The sequence below is a fragment of the Mixophyes fleayi genome, chromosome 7, assembly GCF_038048845.1.
Source record: "Mixophyes fleayi isolate aMixFle1 chromosome 7, aMixFle1.hap1, whole genome shotgun sequence".
Classification (NCBI taxonomy): Eukaryota; Metazoa; Chordata; class Amphibia; order Anura; family Limnodynastidae; genus Mixophyes; species Mixophyes fleayi.
The window spans coordinates 9,188,121-9,214,508 of NC_134408.1; the positions used below are offsets into that span (position 1 = coordinate 9,188,121).

The 26,388-nt window shown below is 46.0% G+C and overlaps 2 protein-coding genes and 1 pseudogene across 3 annotated transcripts; 1 reads left to right on the top strand and 2 right to left on the bottom strand.

Moving 5' to 3' along the window:
* Positions 1-1,186: 1,186 nt before the first annotated feature.
* LOC142097274 (bolA-like protein 2) lies at positions 1,187-4,691 on the bottom strand. Its single transcript, XM_075178970.1, has 3 exons — positions 4,568-4,691; positions 1,600-1,697; positions 1,187-1,472 (listed from the first exon to the last, which is right to left on the bottom strand). The coding sequence occupies exons 1-3, from the start codon at positions 4,640-4,642 to the stop codon at positions 1,373-1,375; spliced, it is 273 nt and encodes a 90-aa protein (XP_075035071.1). The 5' UTR covers positions 4,643-4,691; the 3' UTR covers positions 1,187-1,372.
* Positions 4,421-10,857, top strand: LOC142097275 (structure-specific endonuclease subunit slx1-like; annotated as a pseudogene).
* Positions 10,858-12,981: 2,124 nt separating this feature from the next.
* On the bottom strand, positions 12,982-18,679 carry SGF29 (SAGA complex associated factor 29). Of its 2 annotated transcripts, none has more exons than XM_075178972.1 (10): positions 18,596-18,679; positions 18,076-18,169; positions 16,536-16,611; positions 16,061-16,133; positions 15,354-15,418; positions 15,141-15,270; positions 14,870-15,016; positions 14,755-14,790; positions 14,423-14,585; positions 12,982-13,752 (listed from the first exon to the last, which is right to left on the bottom strand). In XM_075178972.1, exons 2-10 carry the CDS (start codon positions 18,148-18,150, stop codon positions 13,636-13,638), a joined length of 882 nt encoding a protein of 293 aa, XP_075035073.1. In that variant the 5' UTR covers positions 18,151-18,169; positions 18,596-18,679; the 3' UTR covers positions 12,982-13,635. The 2 variants fall into 2 exon arrangements, with proteins under 2 accessions (XP_075035073.1, XP_075035072.1); XM_075178971.1 differs by lacking the exon at positions 18,596-18,679 and adding an exon at positions 18,459-18,561.
* Positions 18,680-26,388: the final 7,709 nt, after the last annotated feature.

Genomic DNA, 26,388 nt, shown 5'->3' on the forward strand with positions numbered 1-26,388 from the left:
TTTGGTTGCTCAGGTTACTTTTCATCATAAAGGTGTGGACAAAATGATCTACTATATAAATGCCTAGTGGCGTGTGAAAAAAAAAAAAAACAAGCTGCAGCGCCACCTGCTGGGCAGAGTTATACACTGACCTATATATTTCTTGAAGAAGTGACAGCTGGGAGTGGTTGGTGGTTGCCGGGGGTGACATTGGGGAGTTTTTAACACCTTAAGTAGCTTGATGAAGGATGTGGCGATGAAGATGAAGGATGAGGTGATGGCATGTGGACAAAACCACGTTAAAAAAGGGCGCTTGCGTCGGGAAGTAACGCTCTTCCCCTGAGGAGGCCTGGGCTAGGCTCAAATGCATGACAAGAACCTTTTTAACACCTTAAGTAGCTTGATTTGACTAGAATGCATGAGTATCATGCACGGGTTAACTTGTATATAGATCAGAAGCCATTCACTCATCTCGTAGACAGATACAAGGGTTACATAAAGTCAGACGCCAGCAGCAGATTCTTAGGTATGGTGGTAATCCGAGTTCTACATGATAGAACTGTCCTGCTTGCGACGCCAAAAAGCGTTCACATCTCTTCATTGCATCACCAGGCAAGAGATGACTGGTGGCGTAGTGGTTAGCACTTCTCACAGCACTGGGATCATGAGTTCAATCCCCGACCATGGCCTTATCTGTGAGGAGTTTGTATGCTCTCCACGTGTTTGTGTGGCTTTCCTCCGGGTGCTCCGGTTCCTCCCACACTCCAAAAAAAACCCAAATCATACTGGTAGGTTAATTAGCTGCTAACAAATTGACCATAGTCTCTCTCTGTCATCTGTGTGTGTATATAAGGGAATTTAGACTGTAAGCTCCAATGGGGGCAGGGACTGATGCAAATGAGTTCTCTCTACATATAAATAAATGGTGATGATGATGATGATTCCTGGTGTGTCTCCTCTGAGTCCTAGTGCCGGTCAACACTTTCAGCCATTGGTAGGTCTGTCCGTCTGTAAGCCCCAATGGGGTGAGTGAGTTCTCTGTACAGCGCTACGGAATTAGTGGCGCTATATAAATAAATGGTGATGATGACCGGCACTGGGGCTACTTTGAAGTAGATTACTAGGGCAAGAAATGTGCAAGGAACTGAATAGAGACATTCTTAAATAAAATGAAAGGGTATAAGATAACAAAACACATCAGACAAAGTCACTATCATTTAATTTATTGTGTACACGTTACCCCTCTAAGAGCCAGTCACATATTTGTGGGCGGGCTAGAAAGTGTCCATTAGTGACAACCAGCATCTCTGTAGTGAACGCTGGAGTCCACGGATCAATGGCGGCAGGCACCTTCAATGAGGTCCATTATACCAGCCGGTGCTTCGTCCCCCTCTTACTTCTTCTGTTCCTTTTCCCACTGAGCTGGAGTCAGGGTCTTCTGTTCAAAGGCGTGAATTATCTTCAGCTCCTCGGATAGGCAGCTATTAACAAGCCTGCAGGTGGCGACAGAGAGTCACTAATACAGATCTCACAGTGAGACCCCAACACACATCTGCTAACAAATACTATACATACTACGACACACAATGAACACGGCACACAGACATAAGCCATCCTCACCTGTGTCTCTGCAGCAGAGGCTTTCCATCAAACTGAGGGGAGACGATTAACACTTTGAAGCTGGTAGAACAGTGATTTGGGGATGTGTCTTCAACCTCCTGTATAACATAGGAAGATATACAAGGAGTCAGTTGCTTCTCATCATAGTACAAGTGTCACTGCCCAACAAACTAGAATCAGACTCCTAGAAATGTGAAGGACCAGGACGCTGTGTGGGACAGTGCGGAGTCTGCTTTAATAAACCGATCTATAAAACAGTACTGGCAGCCCGCCAGGCTAAGTGATGGCTGTGGGGTTATCAATCCTACAGTTACTTAAGCTGGGTACACACTACAAACACTTTAGACCGATTTGTTATCAGTAACGATTTAATGAACGACTGAAGTCCCGATCAGTCTGCTGATTGAGGTGTAGACACTACACAAGATTCACCATCGATCTGTGCTCTTCATCTGTCAAGTGTTATGTCCAGCAGGTCTCTGCCTGGCCATGAAGTGTCAGGCTGATGCGTGAGGTTACAGCATGTCCCGCCCTCTCTCCTGCCCGTTACACAGCACATTGTTCAACTAATTGTGTTAACCCCTGTGTTGCTAGCAAGGCGTGCTGAAGGTCCCTGTTACCGTCTGGTACAGTGGGTGCACTCAGAAGGTATGAGGGTAGATCGAGACATGGGAGAGAGTTTTAACAGCCCTAAGTGTGGTAGGTAACAAGGGTTAAATGCTGTGTGTGTTTTTAAAACATAATGTGATTTTTAGGGTTAAATGCGAGTGAACAGCAGGGTGGGGAGGGATGGAAAGCAGGCATTCAATCACTATGCAGGCTGGATTCCTTGCATACGCTGTTGCTGTCAAAGTTGTAATTTGAGCTGAGGGGATGCTGCAGGGGGATCGGAAGGTGATTGGGACGAAAATATTAAACAGTACGACTAACAAAATTAAACGATGATCTGCCCTTTGGGACGACTTTAGATCATTGTGCAAGTATACACACTCACAAGATACCTGGCCAATCTGTCGTTTATCGTCTGATTGGCCCAATAATCTGCTGAAAACAGTGTAGTGTGTACCCAGCTTTACTAGGCAGACTAGGGCACTCATCTGATTAGACGACTATAGGAGACAGACTCCACCCACCAAGAAGGTGGTCTTTCCCAGAAGTCTTCTTCCCCCAAAATAGGTGAATAAATATATTCAGCGGAGCAAGATGTGTTTCAAGTTTCAGAGATTACTTGGAAAAGATGTCAGCTTTATAGTATCAGTGTATTTATTAAAAATACCTGCAGTTTTTGAATTATATTCTCCGTACTGTGCTGTGTAATATTGTTGGCACTACAGAAATAAATTATAAAATTGGTCTGAGTCCTGTCCAGATGTTCTCATTCATTATACTGTGCCTGCTACAAACGTTACTATAGATCACAGTATAATAAGTCAGGTAGATGCATGCAGCATGCTGGAGATGCATATATCGATCCGTCATAGAAATAGCCAAGAGGGATCGGGACCAGGCAATCAGCAGGAGGAGTGCACAAAGTGGTATCAGTGCATTAGTGGTAAAACCTGAAACTGCACCTTCTCATGAGTTTACTGCATTGGTTTGTAAACACCATCTTGCAACTTTTACAAATACACTGCTTTAGCTTTCAGGCTCACAGCTGCACTGTTCTGCTATTTATTTATTAAAATTTCTGTGTTCTGTACAACTATATCCCGAGATTTCTCATGTACTGAAGCTCCGTATTACAGTAGAGAAAACAATGTGTTTATCTTGTGCTAGTTCATTATCCATTGGTACCATTTAAAAAACACAATGTAAAGACCTAACACACAAGCTAATTTTTATGTATTGTCAACACACTTTATCCTCACTGAGATGCGAGCACAGCAAAACTTTCATAGGTGCGCCCTTGGGGACGTTGCTAAAAATTCAATTGAAAAAGGTCTTCACACATTATACTTCCACAACTATTTGCTTCGGGGACACCTGTCCTTTTTTTCCTGAGACATACAGCTGCGGAATAAGTGGCACTATATAAATAAATGATGATTATTATTATGCAACCTCCTTCTCACTGGTCTTCCTCACTCTCACACTTCTGACCTTGAACCCATACAGGATGCTGCGTTAGGCTCATCTTCCTCTCCCACCGCACCTCTTCCGCTTCTCCTCTGTGTAAATCCCTTCATTGGCTCCTTATCTGTTTAAGCTCCTTACCCTCACTTACAAAGCCTCTACTAACACTTCCCCCCTTACATCTCTGACCTTGTCTACAGGTACATACCTACCTGGCCCCTCCGCTCTGCCTCCGACCTCCACTTCAATTCACGTCTCATTACCTCCTCCCATGCTCACCTCCAAGACTTCTGCCATGCTGCCCCTAATCTTTGGAACTCCCTACCCCGTCTCACTCAACTCTGCCCCAACCTTCAGTCCTTCAAACGCTCACTCAAAACTCATGTTTTCAAGCTCTTCTATCCTACTATCTCCTGACCATACTATGCATCACCTCCTCTTCCATCTAAAATTTCTCTCCCAGTTGATCCTACTATCTCTCACCACCCCTCCCTCTAGAATGTAAGCTCTCGGGAGCAGGGTCCTCGCTACCTATTGTTCCACATCTGTCTCCTGTCATCTCTTTTGCTGCACTCTGTGTGAGTCCCATAGCATTAGTCACACTCATCTGTGCTACTTATATGTAGTACCTCATATATTTGTTACTGGCTTCTGTATCCAGCGCTACGGAATCTGCAGCACCTTATAATATATATATATATATATATATATACACACACACACTATGAGCAGTATATGTACTATGCGCTCCATCCTCATCACTGCTATGGACCTGCACATGACAGCACTGTGACAGCCTGGTATGCTGGGATTTGTAGTACCCCATGTGCCTCTGGACATAGTGATGTACAGCGGGGCCCGAGGGCCGGTACGTGGCCACATGACCTCTCCTCACCACGTGATCCGCCTGCAGCTCCCGCCTCAGCTTCTCCTTCAGGGTCTCTGCGTTCAGCGATCCGTCTCCAGCCATGACACCGGCGCCGCCCGCTCTGCGCCTGCGCAGACACCGGCGCACTGCACCCAGCTCCTCCGCTTGTCATTGGCCCAAGCTGCTGGCTGATCTGCATTCACTGTGACAGACAGCCGGCTTGTCCAATAGAAGCCGCGTTATGTCCCTATAGGGGCGGAAACAAGTACAAATGGAGCCAACAGGAGATTCCGAGCGTGAAGCCCCCGCAGGGTTTGTATTGTGCTGCCCTAGTAATGCCTGACCCCTCTAATCACTGGTGGGGACATTTATACAGCTCGTTATCTTGGTCTGTAAGTAACGTAAGACTAATATCACGTTATTATTTGTCAAGGTATATTTTATTTTTCGTTTTAATATCTATTTTCCTCAACTACATATGAAATACGTCAGGCTTGTGTAGGGACAGCCCGGTCGCCATGGAAGCGGAACCTGAGCCCTGTAACCAGGAAGTGAGGTGAGTCAGAGGAAGCAGAGGGCAGGTGCCAGGTAAGTGTCTGCTCTCAGTATCACCCATCAGCAGCAGCAGGGTCACCCCCGTCCCTCCAGGGCTCAGTGTGGGTCTGACAGCTGGGGGCAGCCGCCTATCAGTACCAGGTTATACTGTGTGTACTGAGAGCAGCTGCTGGAATTACACCCAGTACATGGGGCAGGGGAAGTGGCACTGTGCAGATCTCCATATATACAGAATACGATTAGGTACTGAGAGTTACACCCAGCATAGAGAAGAGAAGTGGTACTGTGCAGATCTCCATATATACAGAATAAGATTAGGTACTGGAAATTACACCCAGCATAGAGAAGAGAAGTGGTACTGTGCAGATCTCCATATATACAGAATAAGATTAGGTACTGGAAATTACACCCAGCATAGAGACAAGGAAGTGGTACTGTGCAGATCTCCATATATACTGAATAAGATCAGGTACTGGGAATTACACCCAACATACAGAACAGGGAAGTGGTACTGTGCTGATTTCCATACATACCGAGTAAGATCTGGTGCCTGAGAATTACACTCATTATTCAGGACGGAAGTGAAACTGTGCAGCTGTACACACACACAGGATAGAACAGGTACCAACAATTACACCCAGCATAAAGACAGGGAAGTGACACTGTGCAGACCTCCATATATACAGAATAAGATCAGGTACTGAGAGTTACACCCAACATTCAGAACAGGGAAAGTGACACTGTGCAGTCCTCCATATATAGAGAATAAGAATAGATACTGAGAATTACACCCATCATATGTAACAGAGGATGTGGTACTGTGCAGTTATTCATACTTCCAGATTTTGTGTCCATTACTGAGATAAGGAGACATTTTTAGGTTTGTATTTCTAAATCATAGACATTATCAGAGAAATAAACTTTGAGGGACAAATCTTTAGGGACTGGTTCTGAAATAATATTTCCTGATTGCATCTAATTACTATAAACAAACCTACAGTGGTGGGAGTTAGAAAACGTGTCTGACCCATCAGCCCATTTTGTGTGAAATGCCCCTAATATGAAGGAGAGAGATTGGTAAGAGGTAAATAAGAAATCCGTATTTCTGGAACAAGTGACTATCAGGATAGGCAGTTATCCTTATCTGCAGTTATCCATTCAGTACACTGCTGGGTCCTTATTAATAATCTGTGTTATCCCTGAACAGTTTATCGAGTTGCTGCTGATCTGAGTAACGTCCACAGTCAGGATGGTGGTCGAGGTGGAAGGGTTTTACGGTGTCTACCTTTTATATTGCACCAATCCAAAATACAAAGGTCGCATCTACATCGGCTTCACGGTGAATCCAGAGAGACCGCATCCAGCAACACAATGCAGGAAAACACAAGGGAGGAGCCTGGAAGACCAGCGGGAGAGGACCCTGGTAGGCGGAATCCCCCATAAGTATCAGATCGTCACATAACCTGTATTTTGATGAAGGGGTCTTATACATGAGAGTTTATCTAAAGGAACATAAAGTACCTTCTTTGCAATGTTTAGAAGGCTGATGGTTGGTCTGTGTTCTCCGAATAAAGGTGCACCCACCGACTAAGCACAGTGTATCTAACTTATGAAGCGCAGGAGGCACAGTACAGATCTCTTTGGTTTTGTACCCTTGTGCCTAGATGATCTGCCAATCACACTACAAGGTGTACGTTCACTCTCTGCTCTTGGGCAGTGTGCCTAGGTGTATGGGCAGGTGGACATGCCTGGGTTTGAAATGTTTGTTGTTTTGTTTTACACAGCCTGGGTGGTATCGCCTTCTCCTAATGGATGGGTGTTACTGCCTCATCATGAATGTTAGGTTCAGTCTACAATATCGCTGCTTTTACTGTGTGTAAGCCATACTTAACCTATCACCTACCTAGAGTCTACCTAGAGCCAGTTTGTGTCTTGCTCTAATGTTGATGATAATGGAGCCTATTTGCTCTCTAGGGACCAGTGTCTGAGTGTCTACGTAAGTCAGCACCCCATGAATATTAAGCAGCGCCTCAGTGATGTCACTGATTCGCAGAGTACTAATAGGCTGCTTACTGGTTTAGCCCACAGAGTTGATACCTCCATGGTATGTACGATACATTATACTGAACCTTTAGAATCAATATGCATTTTCTAGATCTCTTCTTGAACAATAACACAATAGTACTGCCCTGTGGGTGAGATTCCTTGTTCAAAGCCTGCCGGTATTCTACCATGATCATTCAGCAGCTCAGGTCATTGTTGGCATCCGGCATTTATAGAGCTCCACCGATTTGACTGTTAGAACTTGTAAATACAACCTATTATCCCTTTTAATCTGTCTCCATTTCTTCCTGTACAGGACATGGTGATGATCATCCACGGATTTCCCAATGATATTGCAGCCTTGCGGGTAAGATGCTCAGATCTCACTGCTCTGATTCTGTATGTGATGTTTCCTGCTGTCTGTGAGTCAGTAGATGGCTGCAGTAAGTGTCTTGTTTTCCTCTGTAGAATCCATTCTATAAACACTAATCACTAATGTAATTCTAGCTGGTGATATGACTTTTGTTGTGTTGTGGATGGAACAAGGAGACACTTCAGTAGTTCAAATTCCTGTCTGACAATAACAGAATTTTATTAGACACTGATAACCGAATCCTGAGAAAACCGTGCCGGAGCTCATCACCACAGCCAATGGGTATAAGCGGTACAGAGTCCATATGATATGTATAAATATACAAATAATAATGCAGGGAGCAAGGAGAGGCCCGTCCCTAGAGCTTGCACTCTAATCATTGTACCCCGGTAGGTTAGGAACGCAGGACACCTGTCATGTGGAAGCTCATGTTTCAGGTCACATTTGATTATTGATTTATTTAAAAGCACTGCACCGTATTTATTTGGCTTCAGTGCACTTTTTAATGCTTCACTGGGAGCTTCTCCTTAAAGGCTTCATCTGAGCCCATTAGCTGATACAATTCTAATGAGTGAATTTGAACTACTGGTGCGGACTTGATAGAGCCCATCTTCATGTTTTGATCATCATTATTGATATTAGAACTTTATGATATAACCAGTCCCTTTCAGGCTTGTTGTCACTTGTTAGCATTTAACATTGCTGCACGTTTCAGCATTGGGACCAATAATTACTATATGCACTTTTTTGTGTGTCTCCCCCGCAATATATATAATTTCAGTACTGGGTTCAAAGATCCCAATGGCTGCAGCATTTTCTGAATACTTAGCTTCCTTATTTTGTTTGAATCATGAAAGGGAATATAAAAAGTCTTTCTCTCCCCCCCCCCCCCCCCCCCCCCCAGTTTGAATGGGCTTGGCAGCACCCGCACGTATCCCGCCGCCTCACGCACGTACCGCGCAAGACGAAGAAACAATCCAGCTTCGACTTCCACCTCGCCGTCCTCTACCACATGTTGCGGGTGGCTCCGTGGAACCGCCTGCCCCTCACCCTGCGGTGGCTACGACAAGAGTACCACAGAGAGCTGCCCCCGCTTCTCCAGCCTCCCTTACACATGCCCCTGGCATTTGGGCAAGTGAGGGCCAGGCCGATCGCCAAACCGCAAGGAGAGAAAGGACAAGGAGAGGAGGGAGCTGAGGAGCGAGTCCTGAGGGCGAGTGCACCACGCGATGCCGAGTCTGTTTCAGTAAAGTACAGGTGGGTGTCTGGGGTACAGGATAGGGGGAGGGGTAACTGAGGAGAGACTACGCATGTTGGCCTTTGAGCCTTAAGAATTGTATATACAAGTGTTAGACTCCTTTTCTAGTGAACTAATAGGCTAGACTGGCTCTGTCCACAACAATGTCTGCCTGTATCATGTGACTTGGTCAAGAAGAGTACAGACAATGTTGCTCTCACTGCTGTCGGCCTCACACTCTGCCTTTCATACAAGTGGTTACACGCTAGTAAACAGAGTAAGAAGCGTCACTGACCCGCTGATATTTGTTAGTATTTAACCAGTGACTGTTTTCCTGCAGAGTGAGGACGACGCTCTTCATTGCTTCCACCCCGGCTGCTCGCTGACCGCACATATCCTGTGTCTGGCCAAACTCTTCCTTCAGAACGAGCCCGGACACTTCATTCCCGTGGAGGGTCTGTGTCCCAGGTAAGGCTCTCACCAGGTTCTTTCTAAAAATGTTTAGTCAAGTACACACTATGGGGGCAGCCATTTTGTGGGTGGAGCCAATATTCCTGAGTACGCAGCCTATAGCTTCTGTAGGATCCAGTTCCTCAGGAAGCGCTGCAATGATGTCACTGTTTCCTATGAATTAACCGGCTGCTTTCTCATGAATAATGGTTCAGCCAAGAAAATGCTGTGTGTCTACGACCACTGCACTGTACAAGGAATCATTCAGTGTGGACATTATAGAGGATCTGAAAAATGATATGAATCAGATTTTAGTACAGTAATACTCAGAGTATACCTGGTTGTAGAGTTCTCAGTGTCAGACACTAGACAGGTCATTCTTTCTTGTTTGAGATATTATTTAATATCCAAGTGTATTATTTGCCAATAGAGCCTCTGGTTTACACCGTTACTCTAATGCACATGATCATCCTATAGGTGTCCTGAGCAGGTCTACATTCACTAACTGATGTTTTAACAACATTAGAAGATTGTATGAAGCTTCTACTACTCATCCGTAAAATTCCTATAGCTAGCGTTACTGAAAATGTCTATTCCATCTAGTCAGACTGTGGACGATGTTTGTATAGATGGAAACTGGTTTTGTTCATGCGCTCTCTTCTGTCTTCCAGTTGTGGAAACTCTGTACTGTGGGGAGATCTGATTCGGTACAAGAAGGGCTGTTATGGAGATCTGGAGGAGGTGTCCAACTCCCAGGTACAAACCACCTGCCTGTCTCAGAGCCGGATTATAGATCAGAGCAGGGTCCTCGTACAGAACTGTTCTCTCTGAGCCACTATCTAAGTCAGTCCTGGGTACAGAATGGTTCTCACTGAGCCACGATCTAGGTCAGTCCTGGGTACAGAACTGCTCTCTCTGAGCCACAATCTAGGTCAGTCCTGGGTACAGAACTGCTCTCTCTGAGCCACAATCTAGGTCAGTCCTGGGTACAGAATAGTTCCCTCTGAGCCACGATCTAGGTCAGTCCTGGGTACAGAACTGTTCTCTCTGAGCCACGATCTAGGTCAGTCCTGGGTACAGAACTGTTCTGTATGAAGAACAGAGTTATAGATCAGTCTCAGGTATCTTCAGAGCTGTGTCTATGCTGCTGGTCTTCCCCTGACCATATGTATCAAATCAATCACCATGTAATCTACACAGGTCATTTATGTTACTTGGGAGGCTTCAAGGTAATTTCTCAGACTCTGGTTTCTGCCTAATAATAGCATTGGGAGAAGAGGCTCCTTTGGATTTACAGAGTTGTCTGGTACTAAGTACAATATGATCAGTGATAGGGGGTGACAAGTACATAAAGTACTGAGCTCCTGCAGCAGGAATGGGGTACAGACAATTACTAAGAATAATTCAGACCAGTAGATCTAGTTTGGTATTATGGGGCCCAGTTTAGTCATTGCACAGAGACCAGGAGCTATGATCTGAAATTCCTGTTACTATTCACGTCTAATTACCCCTCCAGTGGTCATCATCTCCTGTTGTGCCGTATTTCCTGCAGGCTCACTGGGTGGACGAGTTACACAACTGACCCCCGGAGAGATGGATCTACACGTACAACCCGCGCAGTCTCCATGAACGTGGCGGATCACCTGGGCTGCTGACGCTCTACAACACAGGACGTTATAGCCAGAACCCCCCACCTGCAACACAGGACGTTATAGCCGGAACCCCCACCTGCAACACAGGACGTTATAGCCGGAACCCCCACCTGCAACACAGGACGTTATAGCCGGAACCCCCACCTACAACACAGGACGTTACAGGCGGATCCAGGCCTTTTTACTAACTATTTTTAGAACAGATTTGATACCTGGAATAAGGTTTATAAATCTCTTTGATCAACATGGATCAGAATTCACAAGAATCACTACAGATCTGATGGACTTGTATGAATGTGCTCCCGCTTTATTTATTTATCCCGCTACTAATGAATGACCGACTAGAAAATAAAGTCACATTTTATATACGTGTCGGGTGCTTTAATCCCTACGTGAGACACTTCAGCATCACAACTATAAAGTGATCACAGACTAACAGAAGAGAATATAGTAGTAGGCTGAATGTGCCTAAAATACACACTGAGCCAATAACAAAGCATATGGTAACATATACAAATGTAGCACAGTGGCTTTGTGGTTAGCACTTCTGCCTCACAGCACTGGGGTCATGAGTTCGATTCCCAACCATGGCCTTATCTGTGAGGAGTTTGTATGTTCTCCCTGTGTTTGCATGGGGTTTCCTCCAGGTGCTCCAGGCAAATATATATAAAAAAAAATGATGATGAAATGCATGGAAGCAATCTCATAATATGACAAGTCAAACTGCACCTCTCATATACAGCCAGTAGATGCCACCAGTGTGTGGGCTGATATTTAGCCTCACTATGGAGGAATTCAATGCTCAGCGGTAATTTTTTTTAATGCTGCCAAAAAAATACCACGATCAATTGAATTCCGCTCTATGGAGCATATTCAATTGTTAGTTTTCCGCACCGCGGAAAAACTAGTACAGGTAATATGATATGTAGCTGGATTTCAGCTCATGGCTCAGGGATCTGCGCGCTGAAATCCAGCGAGTAGATTACCGTATTAACTGTTTTTCCGCGCACGATTACCGTAACAACGGTAATTGGGCACGGACCGCGAGATTTTTGGCATTTCCACCGAGAATTGAATATGCCCCTATGTATTACATTATCATTGATTCATCTCAATGAATGCTTCCACTAACAAACAGGTACACTTTAAGACAGACATTAAATGAGACATTAAATGTTCTTTAAAGACAATTTTGTAAAAGTCTTAAGTTACAGGCCCAGGAATAAGTCAGAAATCTGCCTCACAGGGTCACAATCCTAATCGTAAATAATTATTTTGCCATAAACAGCTATGTACTACCTGTGAACAGTAAGCGGTTTATGCACAACTATAACCTAGGCTTTAGCCAGCCCCTGATATAGATATAATCCTTGTGTTCTCCCTGCAGTCACCACATCCACAATGCGCTGACATACTAGGACCCCCTCCCCTGATATCCTCCAGCTGTGGGTTACAGACACTTCTGGCTACAGCCGGGTTAGAAGTCTTTAGAGCACCCATCACACCCCTTAGTCTTCCAGGTGGTAGGGGGATAAAATTAACTGGTCCTTAAATTTAGAAGCCTTCGTTTAGCCTCAAGCACCCACCCAAGGATGGCTCACTGTTCAGTTTTTACCATGGGAATGTGTCAAGATTAAAACCCAACTATATTTTTCTGTCACTTTTTTTTTTTTACTTTGGAGAAATATTCTGATAATTTAAAACTAATTTCAGTTTATAACGCTCCCTGTCACAAAACTGTGCACCCCAAAATGTTGTGCTCGTGCTCTTGGCTGCAGCTTATTGGATAATGAAGCCCCAGGCCCTCCAGACTCCCAGGAGAGGGGGAAGTTCCCCTGTTGATCATTTGCCTTCAAAGCAAACTAGGACATAATGCACATTACATCAATCCCTGTTCACCTCAGTACACCCAGCACTAGTACAAAGCAGGGGCCAGGACATAGCATTTTGGAGACAGACCCGTCATCCCAATCACATGTCCCACCTCTAGGTGCAGTCTATACACGTCCTCCACAGCTGACTAGTAAAATCTACCAGACTCACTTCTCTATCTCATGCCAACCACAACATGGCCCCACAGGGCTCATTCCACCCACAAGATGGCCCCTCACACAGACTGGACAGTTCTTAGTTCAGTATCTACATTTTTATTGCAGCCAGTTTTAATATAGCAATGTGCAAAAAAAAACAAAAAACCATAAACATTCAGACCACATACATCCAGGTGGACATCAGATTTAAAATGTACAGTTCAGCTCTCAGACCCAGTATACAATTATGCAACCAAACTCCATGCGAGTATTATACAAAGCGAAGGCAATTCTGGTGGTCGGCTTATAAAACACAGATCTATCTGATGGCTACAATGTAAACTGGATCCCATTGTAGTATAGACATCAGAGGATACATACTAAAAGCTTAATCAATCCTCCAGCATCAAATCCAGCATTCAAGTGGTATTAATTTCTTCTCATAGAAGTCCTAATCTAGAGGAGAATTACAGGGACAGGTTCAGGAACCAGTTGTGTTCCATGGGGTAGGGGGTGGGGTGTACTGGAGAATTTTTTGGATAGGTACTAAGATCTGCAGCCATGAGAAAGCCAGCCACACAATCATGTTTTTGTCTACAGCTTTATAGGATAAAAATTTAGAGGACCATTTAAAAAAATATAGGGAACACAAGACCGGGATTGTCTGATATTTAAAAAAAAAACCCTGAAAAAAAAACCAAAAAAAAAAAAAATTGTAGAACTCATTCCTTCATTGTTCCCACCCGTACAGACATTTACTTCTTCTTTGGCTCCTTGCAGGCCACCACGTATCTTTGCGCCACGTTTAACGGAGGAGAGTAACCGTCAGCATAAGACGTGTCTTCAAACAGCACCGAATAATCATCCTGGGGCTGGGGATACAGAGGGGAATATGGTTTATTGCAGACCAGGAGGGAGTAGTATGGAGTTCTGCATCCTACACAGACAGGAACTGCCTCTAGTAACCAGTTACCTCTTGTCAGAGCCATTACACTATATACAAGTGCCTGGATTCAACGATCATCTAGCCGCACACTGACCTAAGCTCACAGCTGGATGGCCTCCCAAGTCATGGCCTCCCAAGTCATGGCCTCCCAAGTCATGGCCTCCCAAGTCATGGCCTCCCAAGTCATGGCCTCCCAAGTCATGGCCTCCCAAGTCATGGCCTCCCAAGTCATGGCCTCCCAAGTCATGGCCTCCCAAGTCAGAATCTGAATAAAAGAGGCCACATGGGAGCGAGGATAGATCAGAGGGCAGCTTGACTAGAATCAGGTCACTTCCATACAGCACATGTATGTCTATTATTTACAAAGACACCGAGCAATAAAGCACCATCAGGGAAAGAAAAAATAAATAAAAATAGATTTTACACAAATGACAGACTCTTCTTAACCAATAGGCACCACGCTACAACTAGATGGAGCCTCTAAAACCTATTGCTTCATCTAAAACCTCAGCCACTAAGCCACCTTAGCTGCAGCCTACCAGTATACACAACCCTCTTGTATGTACAGTGCCCCCCTGCTCAGGTGCGGTACTCACCCGTTGTGGCGGGGTGTGGATCAGAGCTCGGTAGAAGCAGGTGGTCTGGGGGTACAGCGCCAGCACCAGTTGATCTTTCTGGAACAGAGCCTCAGGGTCAGTTTCTGGGTTGGCTTTCCACTGGGGCAGGGGGATGATCCTCCGGCGACTGAGTGTGTGACGCCTGACAAGGAGTAACAAGAGAGGTCACGGACGTGAGAGACACATGCACCGTTCTCATTATCCAACCGTAATGCAGCAAGGAGATCAGGCAGAGCTTACAATGTTATACGGTTCCACTCCCTGGCTTACTGTAAGACAGTAGGAATTTACAGTGATTGGGTGATACTTACTCTTTTCCTTCCTCGTCAATGTCGTCCACCTCATACCTGTAAGAGAAGAGGCGTCAGCCTGTGCTACAGACAGTGACGTCCACTGATGACCAAACCACCCAAACTAGACACCAACTTGTTGGCTGCATGGCTGTAACTGACCACCTCGGCCAGTATCCACTGCTCGTCCCCATCCACAGCCTTAACCCGAGCTGCTACCTTGTCGCCAGGTTTGGCCACGTAATCACTGGACGCTGGGATGGCTCCACATAGCGGAGGCGGCCTATTTGGAGAGACCAATAAACCAGGTCAGAGTGTCCCCCCATCAGCCCTGAATACAGAAGACTCCACAAGTCATGCCCATTGTCAGATCACCCACACCCCTAATGCCCGGAGCGCACACTCACTTCTCTCCGGGTTTTCCAATCCACAGAGGGAGGGTCATGGCCGATTGCTGGAGGAGTGTCATTAGGACGCCCCGTCTCATGGTCTTCCTGGGAGGCTCAGAGTCATGATATAGTCCAGCAATCTTGGCAGCTGGAGGAGGAGAGGAGTGACGGAGTGAGCAGATTTATCATCTAACCGGCGGTCAGTACGTTGGGACAAGATGGGACACTCACCGATACGTCTCTCCTCCAGCAGGGACTTTATCTCAGCGATTCTATCCAGAGATCTGCGCAGGATGCTGGATAAGAAAGATAAAGTGAATAAAAACCACACGTGGGGACACTTCCGGCCTTCACCCGCGCTGCCCCCCTCCACTGGAACAAGCTCCCTCCCTCCATCAGAACTTCCCCTAATCTATCCAGCTTCAAACGGGCCCTAAAAACCCACCTTTTTCTTAAAGCCTTTCTGTCTCCCACTTAATTTCCTACCTTATCTTCTGCCTCTGTCCCCCTACTCTCCCTCTCTCCCCTGCGTCTCTCTGTCTGTCCACCCCTCCCCTTAGATTGTACGCTCCTCTGAGCAGGGCCATCTCTCCTCCTGTTTCCACCACTTCTAACTCTGCTCTCCAGCTACTTAGCCCTCCTCCTCAAAGGTCCTCCACCCCACATCCACTTTCGCTCCCTCCTCCCCCCTGGGGGTCTCCCTGTCTTCCACGCCCCCCTTCTTGGGCCCCGTCATTTTCGGATCCTCCCTCCCCCTTCCCCGCCCTCTCTAGCTGTGCATTGAGCGTACTGAGTTGCTGTGTTTACTGTACTGTGCTGTCTCCCATTGTATTGTGATTTTGTTTGTCTCTGTACGGCGCTGCGGATGCCTTGTAGCGCCTTATAAATAAATATTAATAATAATAATAATAATAATACACACGGTCCCCTGCACTTACTTGCATTCTGCTTCAGCGTCAGCCTTGGCGGTTGTGTAGAGACCTCGCAGTTTGGTGCGGTAATATGGAGAGACTGAGGAATGGACATTCGCTAGGTTAGAAATTCAGCTACGCAACTTTATATACAGGAGGAGACGCTTCTGGGAAATATAATTTATACAGTTGTCCCTTAAATTATTGCTTTACCCACTGGATATTCACAGCAAGAGAGGCCAGTGCAGGGACAGAACCCCACCTCAGATTCTAAACTCTCATCCGTATTAGAGCTTGTGAGTGTAGGATAAAATATTTTACAACCAGCATGTGACACAATCAAGACAGCTTCACTACATGAAGAGTTTGATAGTGCTACACTCCTCACAAACTGCAAAAAAACCTTGTTATTTGAAAGAATGGACTTCTGGGAAACAACTTCCTGGGTTACTTCACTTATAGTATATTACTGATAGACAAAAAGCTAGTTAGTCACACTTACTCTTGTTCTCAGTCTGCATCCGCTCGTGAGTTTTCTGGATATTCACCAGGTTGTGCTCACTTCTTGATCGCTCCTCCTGAGAACACAGAACAAATCTATAAAGAGACTCCTGACTTTGTGGGTGAATGTGACATTGATCAGTACTTAAAGCATCTTTCTGTTAACGGATGAGTTTCGTCTTTGGCATAAACGTCTGACCCCAGGTAAGTAATCAGCATTATTTAACCAAAGTCTGACAACGACAGAGATTATCCCTGAACTGTTACAAAGCCCCTCCGCAAGGTTCACAGGGGAGGAGCATTGACAAAAGATAGGCCTACCTCATGAGGAATGACCAGAGCGTTGCTGGGCTCTCGCCAACATCAGGGGGCCCACCAGTTTGAGAGAGACTCCAGACCCTAACATTCAGTATTCTTGTACGGATTTATTTTTTTTATAGTTTTGAATGGAGTCATACTTTAAGGCTCAGCAAATCAGAGAAATTGTGCTGTTCCCTTATTCTCCAGCACAGGCCAATGAATGGATTATTTTAAGATTATACTAAGGGATCCAGCAGACTCACAGTTATTAAGCGTAACAAACTACATCACTAGCTTTGAGTCACAACACAAACACTTAAACAAATGTGTCTTATTTGTATTTCAGGAAAATAGGTTTAGTCTTGGTCACATTTATTTTGGGACTATTTCGCTCACCTGTTAGGACCCAAAGTATTGGTGATCCTACATGTGCAGAGAACCTATGGATGGACGGACGCCACTTGCGGGCTATTAGAAAGCACAGTACTACAATAGAGTTGCAGCCAAATATTTCTAGTTTTCACAACACCCTTCAGAACATGGAGTCTACATCCAATCACAACTGTTCATGCACAGACCTCTGAGGTTAGCCCAGGGGACAGTAATTAACAATATTACAGCTAGAGCCATCAGTGCCACATTTAGGATCCTGGAGAGTGTCAGCCAGTGCCCTCCCCCTCCTACTCCTGGGGATCAGTAGTGTTAGATCACAGTCACAGAGGAAGCTGCATTCTCAATGTCTGGGCAGCAGCGTCTCCCGGTCACACATTACTAGTCACAGAAGGGTCCAGCACCCCCCGATGCCCGTCTGACACTGCTGAGCCCGCACAGGAGAGCGCCCGCTGCCTATCACACATTACTAGTTACAGAAGGGTCCAGCACCAACCCCTCGATGCCCATCTGACACTGCTGAGCCCGCACAGGAGAGCGCCCGCTGCCTGTCACACATTACTAGTTATAGACAGGCCCAGCGCCCCCTGGTGTCAGTCTGACACTGCTGAGCCCGCACAGGAGAGCGCCCGCTGCCTATCACACATTACTAGTTACAGAGGGGCCCAGCGCCCCCTGGTGTCAGTCTGACACTGCTGAGCCCGCACAGGAGAGCGCCCGCTGCCTGTCACACATTACTAGTTACAGAGGGGCCCAGCACCCCCTGGTGTCCATCTGACACCGCTGAGCCCGGGCAGGAGAGCGCCCGCTGCCTGCAGCCCACGTTGCCGCACCACAGATGGAGCCGTCACCTGCGTCTGCTTGATGAGTTGATGCAGCTCGTTCAGTAACTCCGACACCCGCGTGTCCGCTGACGCCAACGCCATCTTCGCCTCCTTTATGGTCCTGGGGGGACAGAATGATACAGGTTAGTCCCAGGATGGGTCACATTATACACACAGCACATAGAGACATTGTATTCTGCTAAACCTACAGACTAACAGGCTCCTGTCCCAGGGCAGAGGAGAGCCAGGGCATGCTGGGACTTGTAGTCCCACAGGCAGCCTGGGACTAGGAGCTGTCACTATTAATAGTATTATTACACACAGAACAGAAAGCTCCCGGTATATCCCCATATCACACATAGTGACAGCAGCCTCAGGAGACCACTGTCACGACATATCGCGATACGTACAACACCATGGCGGCTCCTCTAACCCTCCTCTCCCGACACAGACCGCGGCTATATAGCCGGCGGAGGGGGAGGAGCCCGTGCACGCTGTGTCGCGATAGACGCGACGGGCACCTGGCGGAGGAGACCAGAAATCTTACCGTGACTCCAGCGGCCCAGGTGCTCTTGTCGCGGGGTGCTGACGTCACCGTTGCCAGGGGAACCGGCGGGCGCGCGCGTTGCATGCCGGGGAATGTGGTTCGCGGCTGTAGTTCCTGTGTGACGTCACACGGTCTGTGTGCTGTACTGCAGGCCAGACAAGCATTTCGAAACTACAAGTCCCGGCATGCCCTGCCAGCTTCAGGCTGGCTATGTACTGACAAGGCATGCTGGGGATTGTAGTTTCACAAATGCCAGGAGACCCACAGGTTGGCCAGGACTGCTGTAGTGGAACTATAAGTCTCAGCATGCACTGTAAGTCCCTCCAGCGTGATCCCTTCCGCAGCCCTGGACCAGAACCTCCCTTGTGTTCACTCTCCCTCTTCCCTGGGCTGGGACATTGTGAGGAGGGGTGTTTCCTATTAACATCAATGGATTCAATCAGCAACAATTGAAATGAGGAGATAAGTGGGACATTGAGACGCCCCTGGTAGCAGGGGGAATGTGTGTAAGGCATGCTGACACTTGTAGTTCCACAACTTGACCCTCATTTGCCAGAACCAATTGTAAATGTCCTTATTTTTTTCAAACCAGAGCTGTCTTAATGCATGGGGACGCTGGGCATTTACCCGGGGGCCCCACGAGCACAGGGGCCCAATGAGCTCAGGGGCCCCAGCGCCTTGCCAACTTTTCACATCAGATCACCCAAACAAAAATGAAATGTCCACCACCCATATAAACATATTGGTAGTTATGCCATACAAAAAACAATATTAAAAATTGATATATATCATTTTCAGTTCTAAATGCTCATGATGTTAGAGTTAGAAGGAGGGGGGGCTGCAAGAGGGTCCTAATTCACTGTGTGTAATGCAGTGTTGGTGGAGGAATATATGGGGGGGAAGAATGAGTCTCGGAGTTGGATGGGGCAAGAGAATGGGGCAGGAGAGGGCATCAGGGAAATGACAGGGCTGTGAAGTGTATAGAGGAGGAGAGGGAGCTGGGCAGACAGTCCCTGTACCCAACTAGTAAAACAATCAGACTGCCCCTCCTGGTACAGTACAGAGTGCCACCCACATCTCTAATTCCACTCATCAGACCGCTGTGCGTCTGTGGCTGGGTCCCCTCTGCTTCCCCATCCCCCACTTGCTGCAGAAATGTTTTACGTTATATTAGGGGACAGAACGGGCGCAAGATTTTTTTCCTGCGTGAAAGTAACACTTACCTTCGCTCGTGCCCTATAGAGGGTTCTCAGGAACATCGTGCCATTAGAATCTGCCCTTTGGTGCATTACGGTGCCCTATGTATACGTGAACTGAAGACATTTATGTAGGAAATGTTAAGGGTTTTACGTATATAAAACATAGAAAGCGCTTATCCAGTAGGAATCTGGGGGTGGCATCAGAGGGCGGCAGACTTTAAGGACCCTCCTGAGTGGCTGGGACTGGATGCGTTCTGATTTACCTGGAAGGTTATTTGGCTCCTGGGAGCTCCGGCTGCGGGTGCTGTAGGACCACGGCACAGGAATCTGGCTCCAAACCTCTGAGAGTCAAACTGAGCTGGGGAGTGGTGCTCGATCCGGGGTACAAAGTTGATTTAGCCAGCAAAGAGGAGCTGCAGCAGCTACTCTACCCAGAATCATGAGTTAGGAGATGTGCCGGCAGGGGTGACGCCCCAGGTACAGGATCCGGGCAGTGTTGCGAGTTGATAGGATGGGGCTTTTTTCTGCTCGTAGCTCCCCTTTAAAACCTGATATAAGAGCGCTGGTTTAGAGCTGGTGCATTTGCTCCTCAAATTTATGTAGGGAAAGATGCACAATAGTAAAATCACATTTACATGCATGCGTTCAGCTGGATTCATCTCAATAACACAGTAATGCTGGTGCCAGGCGTACAAGGTATACAAGTGCAAGGGGTAAGTTATATACACCAGAGAGAATAGTGTATGGACTGTTATTAATAACTACTAAATTCACATTTTCTATATAAAATATAATAAAATACAAACATAAAATACTAATTAAATTAAATACAGACACCTGTTGATTTTCCCCTTTACAAGTCAAATGGAAATCTTGTCGTCTTCTTAAAGGTCACGTTTTTGCCTCATTTCCTCCGCACCAGGCATAAGAAGATAAAGTTAACAATGTGCAAAAATGATCAACATATGTATGCATTTCTGGCACGCATACGCAGGATGGACACGCGTGTCTTACGCGAAAAAAACAGATGTGTCTCATCTCATCATCACTATTTATTTATATAGCGCCACTGATTCCGCAGCGCTGTACAGAGAACTCACTCACACCAGTCCCTGCCCCATTGGAGCTTACAGTCTAAATTCCCTAACATACACACACACAAAGACAGAGAGAGAGAGACTAGGGTCAATTTGATAGCAGCCAATTAACCTACCAGTATGTTTTTGGAGTGTGGGAGGAAACCAGAGCACCTGGAGGAAACCCACACAAACACGGGGAGAACATACAAACTCCACACAGATAAGGCCATGGTTGGGAATTGAACTCATGACCCCAGCGCTGTGAGGCAGAAGTGCTAACCACTGAGCCACCGTGCTGCCCTATCTTCTTAATGAGCCCCGATGTGTACTTGGTACGCTGAGAGCTTTCATGTGTCCACTTTACCAGATCGTTCCTCTTACAGCCGCTGATTCACCCAATTTAACTGGAAAAACCGAAACACGGGACAAATTGTCTGGCTCAGGCGAAGCTTATGGACACAAAGTCACATCACATCTGCTAAGTGTATCTAAAACTACCACAATCAGTAATATTAGTGTATTCTATAAATTTAGGAGCACAACAAGATCTTTGGGAGAGAGTGGAGGGGTTTATACACCACTGAGACACTTTGGAGTGAGCATCAGACTGGGGAATTGGGTTGAAGTCAGGTACATTTGGAATCTATGGGGCATATTCAATTCTCGGCGGAAACGCCGAAAATCTTGCGGTCCACGCATGATTACCGTTATTCCGATAATCGTGCGCTGAAAAATAGTTAATACGGTAATTTTCTCGCTGGATTTCAGCTCGCAGCGCCCTGAGCCGTGAGCTGAAATCCAGCTAACTATTACGGTATTAACGGTTATAGTTTTTCCGCGGCGCGAAAAAAAAAGAATTGAATATGCCCCTATGACTCTCTATATCTATACAGAAGTTCCACAGCCCATACAACATGATCGATGTGTGATTCATGTGCTGTACGTGTAACACTCAGCATCCAGGTATGTGCACACACACACACCACACGTTTGTATACAAACACAATCATGTGTACACAGAGCACATGTACTGGTAGAAAGTCATAAAATGCCCTGAAATATCAGGTAAGTACAGTTTGTTCTGCAAGGTTAAACAGTCTGTGTTTGTCTAAGTGTCAGATAAGCGCCTGGGGACAAAGTTTTCCTCACAAATACAGATTAAACGCTGGATGGGTCCCGAGATGTTTTGCTCTACAGTCCTCACCAAAACATGTTTTGTGAACATGATTATTACGCTATTGTTTTGTATTTTTTATGGACAGTACTTTATTTTAATGAAATGTTAATTTAAAGCCCCAGTAATAATAAATACAAATTGTTTTGTGCGGTCAGTTTATTAATAATAATAATAATAATAATAAAAAAAAGTGGGACATTTTCATTGACAACTATTTCTAGACTCTGAGACCGTCTCTGGAATATTGGGACAGCTTCTAAAGAAGAGTAATGACACGGGTGTAGTGAGCTGTCTGTGTTTTGTTGTGGGGTAACAATGTTTGGTAGAGATCCTGCTATTTTGGGCTGGCATAATGGGAATCCCAAAATTAGAACAGTTTCCGTAATCCAGGTCAATGGGGGGCTTGTACTGGGGGCCGTCCAAATGGTGGTTTTGTTGTATGACATCAGTGTTTCATATCTAGCCGTACACAAACAGGGAACACATGTGCTGTCTGATTCATGCCTGGATTACAGTAACTCTCATTACTCAGAGATGGAGGCGTCTCTGTCCTCTCTCCGCTCCTCCCTCTCCACCTTGTGATGTTTTTCTGTACAGATGTTTGCAGTGGACGGAAGCCAGAGAAAGCTCTGGAAAATTACAGCACAATCCCCAGCAAACTTCAAGTCATCAGATTCTCTCGCTGCAAACGTGACACCTCTGCAGAGAGAGGGGGGGTTATATTGAAAAGAAGGATCTTATGTTAACTGAGAGCGCTCGTTCACATCTATCCCCAGTTAATGTCTAAAAAGTGCATTCACAATAGGATGTCTTCTTGCGCACAACGCGTTTCTCTTGTGCCGCGGTACAATAGATTATATTGGCGACGTGCAACGCATCGAGAGCGCGCAAAAATTAGTAAAAATTCACTGAAGCGCGTTAGTTTTCAGGCATTTTTACCCATTTTCCCAGCATAAGTGATGGCGCTGCCTCCGTGCTCAGGTCGCCGGGGACTAAGAGGAAGCCAAGCTGTTATCACTGTACCATTGGGAGAGGCTCATTAGCTGCACGCTGTGTGCGCTGACTGTCCCGGGTGTGGAAATGAGAGACCGTTAATGAGAGGATGTGATAGAGCGATGATACCGCTAACAATGGAAGTGTCATTGCTCGGTCTGTTTACATCACCCTACAGCTGCCCAGCACTGAAGAGGTTAATGCGGAGAGTATATAATATATAAAGAAAATCCTACAAATCACAAAATGTCTTATAGATATATATTCAGTGGTCGAAGTGGAAATTTAGAAAAGTAATGGGAATTTAACTGAGTGGAATGTAATAGTATTACAATAAAAATTATTGCTAGGAGTCTTGTACAATATAAATGGTTTAATCCACAGGTTTCTAATATACATCAATTGTCTTTTACTAAGAAAGCATTAATGTAAACATCTGTCATATGTATATATATATTATTCAAATACAAGTTAGTGTATGTTCTGCTACATAATTGATGAATCCCCAGGTCGGTGGATTTACTGCATCCCCACGCAGCCAAAAAATAACAAAAATTTGCTCCTGAATTACTTGTAATATTATTATAAAAAGACTTAACCAACATTGTAGCGTATTTGCTCATTGCAGTCTTGCTCATTAATTACATCACATTCACCAGACTGACTGGGAGTCTCTGGGGGACATCAGAGCGACTTGTAGTTTAAGTACAATCTGCTATATTTAGATCAGGGTCACAGCTTGCTGGTGTCTAACAGGGACTCTAAGCTTTAATCTGAGTCTGGGGGTCCCTGGGGGCCGCTCTGCTGCTGAACCCCAAGATAGACTGAGACAGCTGACAGCCCCCTCCTCTCTCCAGCACATTGTAACTGTAACACCCATCGCATATACTACACAATAACACAACGTTTACAGTAATAACAGTGTCTCCTCCTGTAAAAACAGACATTTATGATCCTCTGCAGGGGTCCAGCATTACACAACTGTGGTATTCTATAGGTGAGTGTCCAGCAGTACAGGATACAGGTGTAATGCTCTGCAGGATTCTCTAACTGTATATAGCAAATACTCTGCACTCAACTCACACAGGAGCGATGCTCTGCTTTAGATGAAATGCAGATGAGATACTCTGCTAATATTTAGTAAGATAAAAGACACCGGAGTGATGCTCTGCAGACTTTACTAGCTTAATGTGACACAGGTGTAATGTTCTGCAGGAATCTGGTGAAGTGTAAGACTTGGATGTTGTTCTGTGCAGTTATTACCAGCTCAGGACACCTAGTAGTAATATCACACCTGTGTATTGGAAGCAGCAGATAGCAGAGCACCGGTGTGATGTTCTGCAGGTCTTACTAGCTCAGGACACCTAGTAGTAATGTCACCTGTGTACTGGAAGCAGCAGATAGCAGAGCACCGGAGTGATGTTCTGCAGGTCTTACTAGCTCAGGACACCTAGTAGTAATGTCACCTGTGTACTGGAGGCAGCAGATAGCAGAGCACCGGAGTGATGTTCTGCAGGTCTTACTAGCTCAGGACACCTAGTAGTAATATCACACCTGTGTACTGGAAGCAGCAGATAGCAGAGCACCGGTGTGATGTTCTGCAGGTATTACTAGCTCAGGACACCTAGTAGTAATGTCACCTGTGTACTGGAGGCAGCAGATAGCAGAGCACCGGAGTGATGTTCTGCAGGTCTTACTAGCTCAGGACACCTAGTAGTAATGTCACCTGTGTACTGGAAGCAGCAGATAGCAGAGCACCGGTGAGATGTTCTGCAGGTCTTACTAGCTCAGGACACCTAGTAGTAATGTCACCTGTGTACTGGAGGCAGCAGATAGCAGAGCACCGGAGTGATGTTCTGCAGGTCTTACTAGCTCAGGACACCTAGTAGTAATATCACCTGTGTACTGGAAGCAGCAGATAGCAGAGCACCGGTGTGATGTTCTGCAGGTCTTACTAGCTCAGGACACCTAGTAGTAATGTCACCTGTGTACTGGAAGCAGCAGATAGCAGAGCACCGGTGTGATGTTCTGCAGGTCTTACTAGCTCAGGACACCTAGTAGTAATGTCACCTGTGTACTGGAAGCAGCAGATAGCACAGCACCGGTGTGATGTTCTGCAGGTTTTACCAGCTCTACAAGTGCTGTGTACATGTCTAATACACAGGCTGCAGGTTTATCCAGCTGTATAAGACAGGTATGTGGGTTATAGACAGGTGCACAAAGGTGGCTGCAGACTGAGGTGACTGACGCCTCCAGCCCTAGGGACATGTCCTCCTTATGTCTCCTATATCTGGCTCTGTCAGTGCTTAGTGTGACATTCTGCAGACACTGGTACAATGCTCTGCAGGAACCCAGCATAACCTACAGGGCTGTATACAGCAGGGAGGGGAGAGACACTCTGCAGGAGTCCAGCAGCCAGGGAGGAGATGCTCTGCAGTGATGTAGGATGGTGTAATCAGAGGTAAACACTGCAGGCTGGAGTATGATGCAATGTGAGGGAGGAGGCACTGACAGGAGGAGGCACTGACAGGAGGGGTCACACTTCATATAAAGCAGAGACAAAGGGCAGAGAGAACAACAACTCGCCATAGACAGATACACTCAGTGACAGTGCAGGGACTCCGGAGACCCCGTAGACCGCAGACATGAGCACCTCCTATGTACAGGCCGACAAGCTGCAGCCCACAGACTTCGAGGTCCGATACTTCGACGACTACGAATATTACAACCTGACCGACCGCTACTCCTGTAAGTACCCGCAGCACTACAAGTCCCAGCGTGCCCTGGCTGCTCCTGGCTGGACGTGTAGATCTATTGCAAGACTAATATTACCTACCTGTATAATCATATAATGTAATATAATGTCCTGTGATCGCTGTGTTACATTATGGCTGCAGTGAGATGGGAACATTGTTACTGATAGAGGGTATAGTGGGTATATAGAGGGTAGTGTGAGGATGGTAGGTATACAGATGGTATAGTGGATATATAGAGGGTATAGTGGGTATACAGAGGGTATAGTGGATATACATATGGTATAGTGGGTATACAGAGGGTATAGTGGGTATACAGTGTATATAGTGGGTATACAGAGGGTATAGTGTATATACATATGGTATAGTGGGTATACAGAGGGTATAGTGGATATATAGAGGGTATAGTGGGTATACAGAGTGTATAGTGGGTATACAGAGAGTATAGTGGATATATAGAGGGTATACAGAGTGTATAGTGGGTATACAGAGGCTATAGTGGGTATACAGTGTATATAGAGGGTATAGTGGGTAAGTGACTCAGTAATGTCTTGTTATAACAGTAACTACCCCTCCCTGTCAGAGCACTGAG

What these genes read in the sequence shown, in the direction of transcription:
- LOC142097274 (XM_075178970.1), bottom strand. Translation starts at nt 4,642, where the DNA reads ATGGCTGGAGACGGATCGCTGAACGCAGAGACCCTGAAGGAGAAGCTG. An exon ending in AGCTGCAGGCGGATCACGTG is followed by an intron (nt 1,698 to 4,567) that starts GTGAGGAGAGGT and finishes TATGTTATACAG; the next exon opens with GAGGTTGAAGACACATCCCC. An exon ending in CCTCTGCTGCAGAGACACAG is followed by an intron (nt 1,473 to 1,599) that starts GTGAGGATGGCT and finishes CGCCACCTGCAG; the next exon opens with GCTTGTTAATAGCTGCCTAT.
- SGF29 (XM_075178971.1), bottom strand. An exon ending in AACTCATCAAGCAGACGCAG is followed by an intron (nt 16,612 to 18,075) that starts GTGACGGCTCCA and finishes CTGTGTTCTCAG; the next exon opens with GAGGAGCGATCAAGAAGTGA. An exon ending in GCTGGAGGAGAGACGTATCG is followed by an intron (nt 15,271 to 15,353) that starts GTGAGTGTCCCA and finishes CTCCTCCTCCAG; the next exon opens with CTGCCAAGATTGCTGGACTA.